Source organism: Caretta caretta, chromosome 1 (assembly GCF_965140235.1).
Source record: "Caretta caretta isolate rCarCar2 chromosome 1, rCarCar1.hap1, whole genome shotgun sequence".
Lineage (NCBI taxonomy): Eukaryota > Metazoa > Chordata > Testudines > Cheloniidae > Caretta > Caretta caretta.
The window spans coordinates 649,122-663,084 of record NC_134206.1 but is presented as its reverse complement, the minus strand read 5'-3'; the positions used below and the strand labels follow the sequence as shown (position 1 = coordinate 663,084).

General features: G+C 53.5%; 1 protein-coding gene across 4 annotated transcripts in view; it reads right to left on the bottom strand.

Annotated features, from left to right (window-relative positions):
* Positions 1–228: 228 nt before the first annotated feature.
* TRIM3 (tripartite motif containing 3) overlaps positions 229–13,963 on the bottom strand; it is a 35,224-nt gene continuing 21,489 nt past the window's right edge. For 2 of the 4 annotated variants that reach the window (XM_075125482.1, XM_075125479.1), the window contains exons 7-12: positions 12,466–12,569; positions 12,213–12,380; positions 10,839–11,019; positions 9,808–9,878; positions 8,326–8,466; positions 229–1,976 (exon numbers count right to left, since the gene is read on the bottom strand). In XM_075125482.1, the coding sequence (XP_074981583.1) occupies positions 1,824–1,976; positions 8,326–8,466; positions 9,808–9,878; positions 10,839–11,019; positions 12,213–12,380; positions 12,466–12,569 (818 nt within the window). In that variant the 3' untranslated portion in view covers positions 229–1,823. Of the gene's footprint in view, positions 6,517–8,325; positions 8,467–9,807; positions 9,879–10,838; positions 11,020–12,212; positions 12,381–12,465; positions 12,570–13,963 lie in introns of all 4 variants that reach the window. The other 2 variants (XM_075125485.1, XM_075125490.1) reach the window with 2 other exon arrangements.

Sequence of the window (13,963 nt, the reverse complement as noted above, 5' to 3'; positions counted from 1 at the left end):
GGGCCCCCTGACAGAGGCCCTTGGCTGCCCCTCGGCACCGCCCCCCGTGTGAGCCTGGCGATGCTGCAGCCCTGCGGGCCCCTGCACCCCAGGGCCCCACTCAGCCCTCTGTCCCCGCACCCTCCACAGCACTGCACCCCCTGCCAAGCCCCCACTCATGGCAGCCCAGCGATCCTGGTGCCACGGGGAGGTTGGGCCTGCCTCCCCCCACAGGGACAGGGCCCAGCATACTTTCAGAATACTTTATTTTGTACATATGGTTCATTAGCATACGGCAGTCCCACCCCCACTTGCACCCATGTGTGGAGGGTGCTGGCTGTAACCCTGGGACTGCGGGGCTGAAAGCTGGGGGGGGAAGCTTAGATTCGTGGCTCCTGGGCGTGAGGGTAGCATTACCCTGGGGGCAGGAGGGGCAGGATCTGGCTCCTGGGGGGTTCATAGCGGCGATGGCTGTGGGGCTCCCTAGGCACGGGGGTGCAGCCAGGATTGGGGGCTCCCCCGGAGACTAGCCCCCAGCACGGAGGGGGAACTGGGCTGGACACCCTCCCACCCGTGGGGTCTGCGGGGGGGGGAGGGACTTGCCGGGCCCTGGCAGTGCCATGATGGGCAGGCCTAGGGCATGCATCCCTGGAGTAACACAGAGTGAGACGCACCCACAGCCAGGGCCTGGCAGAGGCCAGGGCACGCCCCGCTGCCCAGACCCACGCCAGGCCGCTGCTCTGGGGCCTGCAGGTCCCACGACCCCTCCCTGCCCCCAGCGCTGGGCTCGGCAACCCCATCCCTGAACCCAGCCACAGAAATAAAGTGCAGATCAACCCTAGTGAGAAGGGAGACACAGGGAGGGAGAGAGGGGAACGTGGGGGAGGGGTTACTGGAGGGCAGATCGGGGTGGGCTGGGGGAGGCCACAGTGGGAAGGCAGCTGGGGGTTGCTGGTGGGGTGCACAGCTGGGAGACACCGGAGAGGTGAGAGGTGCCAGGGAGCACAACGGGCTTTGCTGGCGGCACATGGGGGCAGCAGGTTGGCATTGCAGGGGGCACAGCAGGGCAGGGGGTGGGCATTGCTGGCGGGCACCGGGGGGCTGGGCAGGTGTTGCTGGTGGGCACAGGGGGCAGGCACTGCTGGGTGGCACCAGAGGCAGCGGGCAGGCGGTGAGGGGTTGCACTGGGGGGTGGGCGTTGCTGCGGGCACTGCTGGGTTGCACTGGGGGGCGGTGGTGCTAGGTTTTACAAGGGAGCGGGCGGTGCTGTGGGCATTGGGGGGCGGGCGGTGGTGCTATATTTTACAGGGGGGTGGGCGGTGCTGGGTTGTACAGGGGCGTGGGGGGTGCGGGTGCTGGACTGCACTGGGGTGCAGGCAATGCTGGGGGGCTCAGAGGCGGGAGTTGCTGGTGGGTACGGGGGCGGTGATAGGCAGGAGATGCTGCACCCCAGAGAGAAGGAACAACAGCCCCAGCTCCCGTATTCCCATTGACCGTCTGGCCCAGATGGCTGGGGTGAGGGGCAGCCCCCCAACAAACACCAAAGGGCCCAGGTGTGGGGGAAGGGAAGACAGCCCCTAACCTTCACCGCAACCGGGGGGACCTGCTGGGCCGCCCCTCTCCGCGGGCCAGTCTCCCTGCTGTGGGGCACAGGCCGGCAGGCTCAAGGGTGGGTCCCCCCTCGCCGGGCTCTTGCACTGCAGCTTGGGGGGCCCAGGGCTCCTGCAAGCCCCCCCAGTGGGGCTGGGCACTCAGCACAAGCCTGCAGGTGGGGGAGCAGCCCCTCGGTCTCTAGTCCAGGCAGTGGGGCAGGTGCAGGCTGGGGCCCACCCGGTGCCCCTCAGCTACTGCAGGTAGCGATAGGCCTTGAAACAGTGGTTGCCCGAGTCGGCCACCACCACGTGTCCGTCCGAGGTGAGCGCCAGGCCCTGCGGCCCATACAGCGGGTCGGCCAGCGTGTTGATGTAGGACAGGAAGGAGCCTGAGCTGTCGAAGACCTGCCGAGAGAGGGGACTGTGACAAACCTGAGGGACGGTCTCAGACTGAGGCGGTTCTGGAACAAACTGATGAATTTAAACAGCAATAAGTCACCAGGAGCAGGTGGTCACCCAAGAGTTCTGAAGGAACTGTGAAATTGCAGAACTACTCTGTAACCTATCGCTTACATCAGCTTCTGTCCCAGATGGCTGGAGGAGAGCTAATGTGACACCAATTTTTAAAAAGGGCTCCGGAGGAGACCCTGGCAACTACAGGCCAATAAGCCTGACTTCAGTACCGGGCAAACTGGTTGAAACTAAAGAAAAGAACAAAATTGTCGGACACAGAGATGAACGTAATTTGTTGGGAAATAGTCAACATGGTTTTTGTAAAGGGAAATCATGCCTCACTAATTTACTAGAATTGTTTGAGGGGATCAACACGCACGCGGATAAGGGTGATCCAGTGGATACAGTGTGTTTAGATTTTCAGAAAGCCTTTGACAAGGTCCCTCACCAAAGGCTCTTAAGCAAAGTAAGCTGTCATGGGATAAGGGGGAAGGTCCTCTCATGAATTGGTAACTGGTTAAAAGACAGGAAACAAAGGGTAGGAATAAATGGTCGGTTTTCAGAATGGAGAGAGGTGAATAGTGGTGTCCTCCAGGGGTCTGTATGGGGCCCAGTCCTATTCAATATATTCATAAATGATCTGGAAAAAGGGGTAAACAGTAGGGCTGTCAATTAATCGCAGTTAACTCACGCGATTAACTAAAAAAATATTAATCACGATTAATCGCAGCTTTAATCACACTGTTAAACAATAGAATTCCAATTGCAATTAATTAAATATTTTTGGATGTTTTTCTACGTTTTCAAATATATTGATTTCAATTACAGCACAGAATACAAAGTGTACAGTGCTCACTTTATATATATATATATTTTTTGTTACAAATACCTGCACTCTAAAAACAAAAGGAATTTTTCAATTCACCTCACAGAAGTACTGTAGTGCATTCTCTTTAGAGATGGTGTCCCTAGCCTCTGTTTGCCAGAAGCTGGGAATGGGCGACAGGAGATGGCTCACTTGATGATTCCCTATTCTGTTCATTCCCTCTGGGGCACCTGGCACTGGCCACTGTCAGAGACCGTCGTGCTGACCCAGTCTGGTCGTTCTTATGCTCTTTATCATGAAAGTGCAACTTACAAATGTAGGTTTTTTTTGTTATATAACTGCACTCAAAAACAAAACAATGCAAAACTTTAGAGCCTACAAGTCTAATTAGGCTAACTTCTTGTTCAGCCAATCGCTAAGACAAACAAGTGCGTTCACTTTTGTGGGAGATAATGCTGCCCACTTCTTGTTTACAATGTCACCTGGAAGTGAGAACAGGCATTCACATGGGACTTTTGTAGATGGCATTGCAAGGTATTTACGTGCTAGATATTAAACATTTGTATGCCTCTTCATGCTTTGGCCACCATGTGATGTTATTGACATAATCTGTAACCATTTAGATCACGGTTGCAACCACTCTCATATATTTGCAGCAAATATTGTACAAAGGTTATCATATAAGGCGTCTACGACAAGGTTATGTGTTGCTGGTTAGGATGATGCTGCCTGTTTGCACATATCATTTTGTATTTAAAGATATAAGTATTGGCTCTAGACTGTCTCTATTTCAAACTTCTGCTGTGCTTCTGGGTGACACCCCAGACATCAGCTCTGCCTAGCCTGCTGGATGGCCCATTAAGGACCATCAGTGACACAAGTGACCCATTGAGAGAAGGCAGACATGCCTTGGGACTCAGCAAGGCGTGCAGGGACCTGCCTAGGGACAAAACTGAGGTTTTTTCATGCCATGTGCTGGAATGATTGTCTTAGAAAGAAAGAAAGAAAGAAAGAAAGAAAGAAAGAAAGAAAGAAGGGCCACATGACAAGAGACTATAAAACCCTGCTGCAGCTCCTCTGTCTTGTCTTCAGTCCTTCTTGCCTCTGGAGGGACTTCGCTACAAAAGGAAGCTCTACACAAAGGACTGAACGACCCATCCCAGCTGGGGATGTTCTCCAGAGACTTAATTTGAACCTGCCGTTTATTCCATCACTGCTACAAGCCTGAACCAAGAACTTTGACATTGCTGTGTGTCATTGATTCCATTTCACCAGTTCTAGCTCTCATCGCTCTCTTATTCCTTTTATGAATAAACCTTTAGATTTTAGATTCGAAAGGATTGGCAACAGCGTGATTTGTGGGTAAGATCTGATTTGTATATTGACCTGGGTCTGGGGCTTGGTCCTTTGGGATCGAGAGAACCTTTTTCCTTTTACTGGGGTATTGGTTTTCATAACCATTCGACCCCATAACGAGGGGCACTGGTGGGGATACTGGAGTGTCTGAGGGAATTGCTTGTGTGACTTACGTCTGACTTATGGGCAAAACCAAAGTCTTCTCTGTCTGGCTGGTTTGGTTTGCCTTGATGTGCATAGAAACCCTAGCCTTGGGCTGTAACTGCCCTGCTTGAAGCAATTTGTCCTGAATTGGCACTCTCAGCTGGGTCCCGCCAAAGCCAGCATTGTTACACACCATTCAAAAGACATGCTTCCATGCTGATGATGCTCGTTAAAAAAATAATCCATTAATTAAATTTGTGACTGAACTCCTTGGGGGAGAATTGTATGTCTCCTGCTCTGTTTTACCTGGATTCTGCCATATATTTCATGTTATAGCAGTCTCAGATAATGACCCAGCACGTAGAAACATAGAAGATTAGGGTTGCAAGGGACCTCAGGAGGTCATCTAGTCCCACCCCCTGCTCAAAGCAGGACCAACCCCTAAATCATCCCAGCCAGGGCTTTGTCAAGCCGGGTCTTAAAAGCCTCTAAGGATGGAGATTCCACCGCCTCCCTAGGTAACGCATTCCAGTGCTTTACCACCCACCTAGTGAAAAAGGTTTTCCTAATATCCAACCTAGACCGCCCCCACTGCAACTTGAGACCATTACTCCTCGTTCTGTCATCTGCTATCACTGAGAACAGTCTAGATCCATCCTCTTTGGACCCCCCTGGCAGGTAGTTGAAGGCTGCTATCAAATCCCCCCTCATTCTTCTCTTCTGCTGACTAAATAACCCCAGTTCCCTCAGCCTCTCCTCATACGTCATATCCCCCAGCCCCCTAATAATTTTCGTTGCCCTCCACTGGACTCTCTTCAATTTGTCCACATCCTTTCTGTAGCAGGGGGCCCAAAACTGGACGCAATACTCCAGGGGTGGCCTCACCAGTGCTGAATAGAGGGGAATAATCACTTCCCTTGATCTGCTGGCAGTGCTCCTACCAATATAGCCCAATTTGCCGTTAGCCTTCTTGGCAACAAGGGCACACTGTTGACTCATATCCAGCTTCTCGTCCACTGTAATCCCCAGGTCCTTTTCTGCAAAACTGCTGTTTAGCCAGTCGATCCCCAGCCTGTAGCAGTGCATGGGATTCTTCCGTCCTAAGTGCAGGACTCTGCACTTGTCCTTATTGAACCTCATCAGATTTCTTTTGGCCCAATCCTCCAATTTGTCTAGGTCACTCTGGACCCTATCCTTACCCTCCAGCGTATCTATCTCTCCCCCGAACTTAGTGTCATCCACAAACTTGCTGAGTGTGTAATCCATCCCATCCTCCAGATCATTAATAAAGATGTTGAACAAAACCGGCCCCAGGACCGACCCTTGGGGCACTCCACTTGATACCAGCTGCCAACTAGAGATTGAGCTGTTGATCACTACCCGTTGAGCCCAACGATCTAGCCAGCTTTCTATCCACCTTATAGTCCATTCATCCAATCCATACTTTATTAACTTGCTGGCAAGAATACTGTGGGAGACCGTATCAAAAGCTTTGCTAAAGTCAAGATATATCACATCCACCACTTTTCCCATATCCACAGAGCCAGTTATCTCATCACAGAAGGCAATCAGGTTGGTCAGGCATGACTTGCCCTTGGTGAATCCATGCTGACTCTTCCTGATCACCTTCCGCTCCTCCAAGTGCTTCAAAATGGATTCCTTGAGGACCTGCTCCGTGATTTTTCAGCGACTGAGGTGAGGCTGACCAGTCTGTTCGTTTTAAGAACACTTTCACTGCAGATTTGACAAAACGCAAAGAAGGTACCAATGTGCAATTTCTAAAGATAGCTACCGCACTCGACACAAGGTTTAAGAATCTGAAGCGCCTTCCAAAATCTGAGAGGGACGAGGTGTGGAGCAAACTTTCAAAAGCCTTAAAAAAGCAACACGCCGAGGAGAAAACTACAGAACCTGAACCACCAAAAAAGAAAATCAACCTTCTGCTGGTGGCATCTGACTCAGAGGATGAAAATGAACATGCGTCGGTCCGCTCTGCTTTGGATCGTTATTGAGCAGCACCTGTCATCAGCAAGGACGCGTGTCCCCTGGAATGGTGGTTGAAGCACGAAGGGACATAAGAATCTTTAGCGCATCTGGCACGTAAATATCTTGCTACACCAGTTACAAAAGTCCCATGCGAATGCCTGTTCTCACTTCCAGGTGACACTGTAAACAAGAAGTGGGCAGCATTATCTCCCACAAAAGTGAACACTTTTGAGCGATTGGCTGAACAAGAAGTAGGACTGAGTGGATAGGCTCTAACGTTTTACATTGTTTTGTTTTTTAATGCAGTTATTTTTGTACATAATTCTACATGTGTAAGTTCAACTTTCAGGATAAAGAGATTGCGCTACAGTCCTTGTAATGGGGGAACTGAAAAATGCTATCTTATTTTTTTTACAGTGGAAATATTTGTAATCAGAAATAAAGTGAGCACTGTGCACTTTATATTCTGTGCTGTAACTGAAATCAATATATTTGAAAATGAAAAAAATCCATAAATATTTCAATAAATTGAATTCTATTATGGTTTAACAGTGTGATTAATCACAATTAATGTTTTTAATCGCTCGACAGCCGTAGTAACCAGTGATGTGGCAAAATTTGCAGATGATACAAAACTGCTCAAGATAGTTAAGTCCTAGGCAGACTGCGAAGAGCTACAAAAGGATCTCACAAAACTGGGTGACTGGGCAACAAACTGACAGACGAAATTCAATGTTGATAACTGAAAAATAATGCACATTGGAAAACATAATCCCCGCTATCCATATAAAATGATGGGGTCTAAATTAGCTGTTACCACTCAAGAAAGATCTTGGAGTCATTGTGGATAGTTCTCTGAAAACATCCACTCAGTGTGCAGCGGCAGTCAAAAAAGCTAACAGAATGCTGGGAATCATTAAGAAAGGGAGAGATAAGACGACAGAAAATATCAGATTGCCCCATCTAAATCCATGGTACGCCCACACCTTGAATACCGCGTGCAGATGTGGTTGCCATATCTCAAAAGTCAACAAAATTGATTAGGGGTCTGGATCCGTATGAGGAAAGATTAATAACACTGGGACTTTTCAGTTTGGAAAAGAGACGACTAAGGGGGGATATGATAGAGGTCTATAAACTCATGACTGGTGTGAAGACAGTAAATAAGGAAGTGTTATTTACTCCTCATAACACAAGAACTAGGGGTCACCAAATGAAATTAACAGGCAGCAGGTTTAAAAGAAACAAAAGGAAGTATTTCTTCACACAACGCACAGTTAACCTGTGGAACTCCTTGCCAGAGGATGTTGTGAAGGCCAAGACCATAATCAGGGTTCAAAAAAGAACTAGCTAAGTTCATGGGGGATAGGTCCATCAATGGCTATTAGCCAGGATGGGCAGGGTTGGTGTCCCTCGCCTCTGTTTGCCAGAAGCTAGGAATGGGCGACAGGGGATGGATCACTTGATGATTACCTGTTCAGTTCATTCCCTCTGGGGCACCTGGCATAGGCCACTGTCGGAAGACAGGATACTGGGCTGGATGGACCTTTGGTATGACCCAGTCTGGCCGATCTTTTGTTCTTATGTACTGCAGAGCCGTAGCACCACCCCCCAACAGGGTCTCCTCACCCCCCGGAACAACCTAGGCCCCTGCCCTGCCCTGCACAGTGCCAGGCCTGTGGGGGGTCTGAGCCACATCCTGGATTGCTACCCACCAGTGCCAGTCACAAGCTGGGCAGCCCTGGGGACAGCCTCATGGACCAGGGGAATCCCCTCCTGCTCCACATGTCACAAGCCTACGGAACTCACTGCCACCAGATACAAAGGGGCCGGGCACTTAGAGTCAAGGAGGGATGGGGCATTTCTCTAATGTCGGAGAAGTGAATGCCAATGTGTGAGGGGAGGGGAGGAACTGCTGCATCGGGGCAGGACCACCAGCCTGGCAGGTTCCCAGTGCCCCCCATGCAAGTCCCGGCCCTCGCGCCCTACCTGGATCCGGCTGTTGCCCCAGTCGGCCACGATGATGTTGCCGTTGGAATCCACGGCCACGCCGGTGGGAGCGTTGAACTGCCCGTTCCCCTCCCCGTGTGAGCCAAACTTGAAGAGGAACTCACCATCGGCGCTGTACACCTGGGGGAAGGAGAGGGGCTTGTCACCCCGCCAGCCACCACAGGGAGCCCCCGACCCAGCGCTTGGCTGGCAGGGACCCAGCCGGCTGGGACTGTGCCAGCACAGAAGGGCTAAGAGCTGGAACCTGGAGGAGGCGTTGGCTCGATGGAGGGCCACCACGGGCCGGGGAGCACCGGAGCGCGGGAGCGGGGCAGGTGGAAGGCGTGAGCAGGCCAAGGGGCCGGCAGGGGCCAGGCTGGGGCCTGGGGACCGGCAGCGAGGGAAAGGTCAACTCCGCGTTCCATGGCAGACGGGCTGGGTGGCGACCTCTTAACCGCTGCTGCTCTTGGCTCCCCAAGGTCGCCCACGCTGGGGCCGGGACTGGTGAACCCTGCACTGCCCTCAGCTGGGCGGGGGGCCCTCCGCAGGGACACGGCTCCCCATGGCCCATTGTGGCAGGAGGCGCTGGGCAGAGCGCAGCCGGGACGCAGGTGGCTGGAGCCCAGGGGCTCAGTCTCTGGGGTGCTGAGGCAGTGTGTGCCGAGGAGAGCGGGATCCCGGGGGACTGGCCTGCAGAAGAGTTCCTCCCAGGGCCAGTCCTGTGGCTAGGTGCCGGGGTGCGGGCAGGGCCAGGTGTGATGAAGTGGGGCTGTTCTTAATGTTTCCTCTGAATACTGTAGGGGTGCCTCAGTTTCCCCTAGGCATTTCTTAAATCTCTAGGGGGTGGAAATAAGGGGGTGTAATTGTTGCAGAGCAAAGGGCCAGGGTACATAAATGGCCGACACTCTGTCTCCTGGCAACTGATGGCCTGGGCTCTTGCCCCCTGCAAGGTGAGAGCTAAAGGGTTGGAGAACAAAGGAATCAGGAGACCTCCTGGCCCGAGAAAGGGACAAAGCCCAGAGGAGGAGGGGCTGGAGAGAGCTTCAGTTGGGGGCAGGCTGGGGACGTGGAGTGAAGTGCAGATGGGGTTGTCTGGCTCACTGCCCCCCAAAATGGACTCGACTGAGGGGTCCTGTTCTCTGCACCTACAAGCTCTGGTTTAGACCATGTTCCTGTCATCTAATAAACCTTCTGTTTTACTGGCTGGCTGAGAGTCACGTCTGACTGCGGAGTTGGGGTGCAGGACCCTCCGGCTTCCCCAGGACCCCGCCTGGGTAGACTCGCTGTGGGAAGCGCACGGAGGGGCAGAGGAGGCTGAATGCTCCGAGGTCAGACCCAGGAAGGTGGAAGCCGTGTGAGCTGTGTGTCCTGCAGACAGGCTGCTGACAGAGAGGAGACTTTCTCAGAGTCCTGACTGGCTTCATAGGGAGCAGTTCCAGAGCATCGCCCGGGGACCCCGTGACACCAGGGCCCGACTCTCACCTTCACCGAGTGGTTGTGGAAGTCGGTCACTACGATCTCGTTCTTGTTGTTAACAGCGACGAAGTGGGGCCCTGGGAGGAGAGAAAGAAACCCCTGAACCTGCCTCAGCGCATGGGGCTGGGGCGGGCTCTGCTCGTCGGGGCAGGAGCCAGCTGGGGGCAGCTGGGGCAGGGGGAACCAGTGCCTGCCTCATGGCAGGGCAGGTCTGTCACCCCATCAAATGCCCGCTCTCCTGGGGATGGGGCAGGGAGGGCACAAGCCAGGGGCAGTGGAAGGGCCCAGGCCAGGCCCTGGAGGTTAGTGCACAGTGAATGCTGTAAGGGTTCAGGAGCAGCTGGTCAGCCTGGGCACTGGGGTGGGTGTGTGAGGAAGGGCAGTTAGTGACCACAGCAGCTGCCAGACCCATTAGAGAGGGAGAGACTTCAGCAGGAAACACCAGCCCTGCAGGGCATCATGGCCATTCACAGAGGACAAGTGCTGAGAAAGGAGAGAAAAGAACCCAGGAGTCCTGACTCCCGGCCTGCCCCCTGCCCCGCCCCAACCCACCAGACCTCACTCCCCTCCCAGGTGGGATAGAACCCAGGAGTCCTGGCTCCCAGTCCCCCCCGCTCTAACCACTAGCCCCCACTCCCCTCCGAAGTGGGAGAGAACCCAGGAGTCCTGGCTCCCAGCCCCCCCTGCACTAACCACTAGCCCCCTACTCCCCTCCCAGCCGGGATAGAACCCAGGAGTCCTGGCTCCCAGCCCCTCTTGCTCTAACCCACCAGACCCCAGTCCCCTCCCAGACAGGAGAGAACCCAGGAGTCCTGGCTCCCAGCCCCTCTTGCTCTAACCCACCAGACCCCACTCCCTTCCCAGACAGGAGAGAACCCAGGAGTCCTGGCCCCCAGTCTCGCACTCAGGCCACAAGTGTGCGCTGCCTGTCCAAGCGCCCGGTAGCCCAGCGGAGTGAAGGTCACCAAACTCACCAGGCTGGCCCAGCAGGAAGCCAAAGGCATGCAGTAATAAGGACCTGCCGGTCGCGGTATTACCATCGAGGGTACCTGCAAACTGCCGCTCCGCCGTGCCGCGGCTGCCGAACTTGGTCACCAGCTTCCCGTTGGACTGGAAGATGAAGACGCAGCAGGCCTTGTTGTCCACCACGATGATGTGGCCATTGCGGTCCACGGCCACACCCTTGGGGCCCATCAGCCGCCCAGCCCCGATCTTCGTCTGCAGCGGCAGGGAGCGGGACATTGGATCACATGGCCTGGGGACTGGAACCTGTACGAGCCCTGCCTCACTCCCTCCACCCACCCCCGCGTCTGGAATGGGAACAGCCTCCAGCCCTCAGGGCTGGCATGTCCCCAATAACCTGTCCCTGAGGAAGGGCCCCCAGGCTGGGGGGTTAGACCCTGCTATTCAGCCCCCTCTGGTGTTGTTCTGCAGGCTTGTTATGGGGCACAAGAACGGCCAGACTGGGTCAGACCAAAGGTCCCTCTAGTCCAGTATCCTGTCTTCCGACAATGGCCAATGCCAGGTGCCCCAGAGGGAATGAACAGAACAGGGAATCACCAAGTGATCCCCCGTCGCTCATCCCCAGCTTCTGGCAAACAGAGGCTAGGGACACCATCCCTGCCCATCCTGGCTGATAGCCATTGATGGACCTATCTTCCATGAGCTTATCTAGTTCTTTTTTGAACCCTGTTATAGTCTTGGCCTTCACAACATCCTCTGGCAAGGAATTCCACAGGTTGACAGTGTGTGGTGTGAAAAAACCATGTTGACTCTTCCCCAACAAATTATGTTCATCTATCTTTCTGACAATTCTGTTCTTTACGATAGTTTCAACCAGTTTGCCTGCTACTGAAGTGAGGCTTACCAGCCTGTAATTGCCGGGATCACCTCTGGAGACCTTTTTAAAAATTGGTGTCACATTAGCTATCCTCCAGCCATCTGGGACAGAAGCTGATTTAAATGATAGGTTATAGTCTACAGTTAGTAGTCCTGCAATTTCACATTTGAGTCCCTTCAGAACTCTTGGGTGAATCCCATCGGGTCCTGATGACTTATTACTGTTTAGTTTAACAATTTGTTCCCAAACCTCCTCTAATGAAACCTCAATCTGGGACAGTTCTGCAGATTTGTCATCCTGCTCAGTTCCTGGCTCAGGGGACCTAGTGGCAGAGAGTTCCACAGGCCAGTTGTGAAGTGGATTTAGAAGTGTTTCATTTGCCCCAGTATACATTTGCTAACTGTCAGGGTCTCCCCTTCATTCCAGGGGGAAGGAGACACCCAAACCCACCTTCTCTGCCCCAGGCAGGTCTTTCTCTCCCTTGATCCCATCCCCTCTGGGCACTCACCAGCCCATCTGGTCATTCTCTGCCCTTCCCCCAACCCCTTGCCCAGCTGCCCTGCCCTCTCACCTTGAACTTGCCCTCGGGGGAGAAGATGCTGACCCAGCGGTTGTCATAGTCAGCTATGATGATGTCCCCATTCATGTCAACCGTGACACCGGTGGGGCGCTGCAGCTGCCCTGGGGAACGGCCCCGGACGCCGAAGCGCAGCCGGAACTGGCCCTCGTTGGAGAAGACCTGGCGGGAGCAGAGCAAGGCGGTTGGTGGGGTGAAGCTGGAAGGGAGAGAGAGGGGAGGGGGCTTGGAGCTGATGAGTCCCTACCTGCACACACTGGTTATTGCTGTCGGCCACCACGATGCGACCGGAGCTGGAGGTGGAGATGCCCTGCAGGTTGGTGAATTCCCCCTTCTCCCGGCCTCGGCTTCCTACAGGCAGAGCACAGGGTGAGGGGGCATCAGCCAGGGGAGCCAGGCAGGAGGGGCGTGGGGAGCAGGCACAGAATCACACCAGTGTAGGACCGGCGGGACTTGAGAGGTCCCTTGCTGCAATGGGACCTCCCTTGCTGCAATGTAAGCCAATTGCTTCTTGTCCTGTCCTCAGAAGTTAAGAAAAACAATTTTTCTCCCTCCTCCTTGTAAGAGCCTTTTAGGCACTTGAAAACTGTGATCATGTCTCTCTCAGTCTTCTCTTCTCCAGACTAAACAAACCCCATTTTTTCAATCTTCCCTCACAGGTCATGTTTTCTAGACCTTCCATCATTTTTGTTGCTCTTCTCTGGACTTTCTCCAATTTGTCCACATCCTTCCTGAAATGTGTCACCCAGAATGGGACACAATACTCCAGTTGAGGCCTAATCAGCACGGAGTAAAGCGGAAGAATTACTTCTCGTGTCTTGCTTACAACACTCCTGCTAATACATCCTAGAATGATGTTTGCTTTTTTTGCAACAGCATTACACTGTTGACTCATATTTAACTTGTGGTCCACTCTGACCCCCAGATCCGTTTCTGCAGTTCTCCTTCCTAGGCAGTCATTGCCCATTTTGTATGTGTGCAACTGATTGTTCCTTCCTAAGTGGGGTACTTTGCATTTGTCCTCATTGAATTTCATCCTATTTACTTCAGACCATTTCTCCAGGTTGTCCACAAACGTTTAAGTGCTCTCCCTATGCCAGTATCCAAATCATTAATGAAGATATCGAACGGCACCAGACCCAGGGCGGACTCCTGTGAGACCCCACTCAATATGCGGTCACATTCCCCAGGGTACAATCTTGATCTGTCCTTCCAGCTTGGAGTTCGGTTTTCCAAGCAGTCGCACACTCACCTTACAGGAGGTTTGTCTAGGCACACCTCCCTAGTTTGCTTATGAGAAGGCCATGAGCCTTATTAAAGCTGAGATATGTCACATCTCCCGCTTCCCCCCATCCACAAGGCTTGTTACCCTGTCGGAGAAGGAAATGAGGTTGGTGTGACACGATTTGTTCTTGACAAATCCATGCTGACTGTCACTTCTCACCTGATTCTCTTCTAGATGCTCAAAGACGGGCTGATTATTTGCTTCATTGCCACCGAGTGTCAGCTGTGATGCAGTGCTGAGCCGATCCGGCCTCCCTCGGGACCCTCTGGCTAAGTGCCGGGCTCAGCCGCGGCCTCCACATCGCCCCAGGCAGCCAGCAGACGAGGGGAGGCCTGAGGCTTTGCTGGGGGAGCCAGGCCGAGCTCCCAGCACTGATGCCCGGGGAGGGGGGGGGCACGGGCACTAAGGCGTTCCCTCCCCAGTGCTCACACCAAGGCCGCGTGGGGCGGGGGTCGGGGGG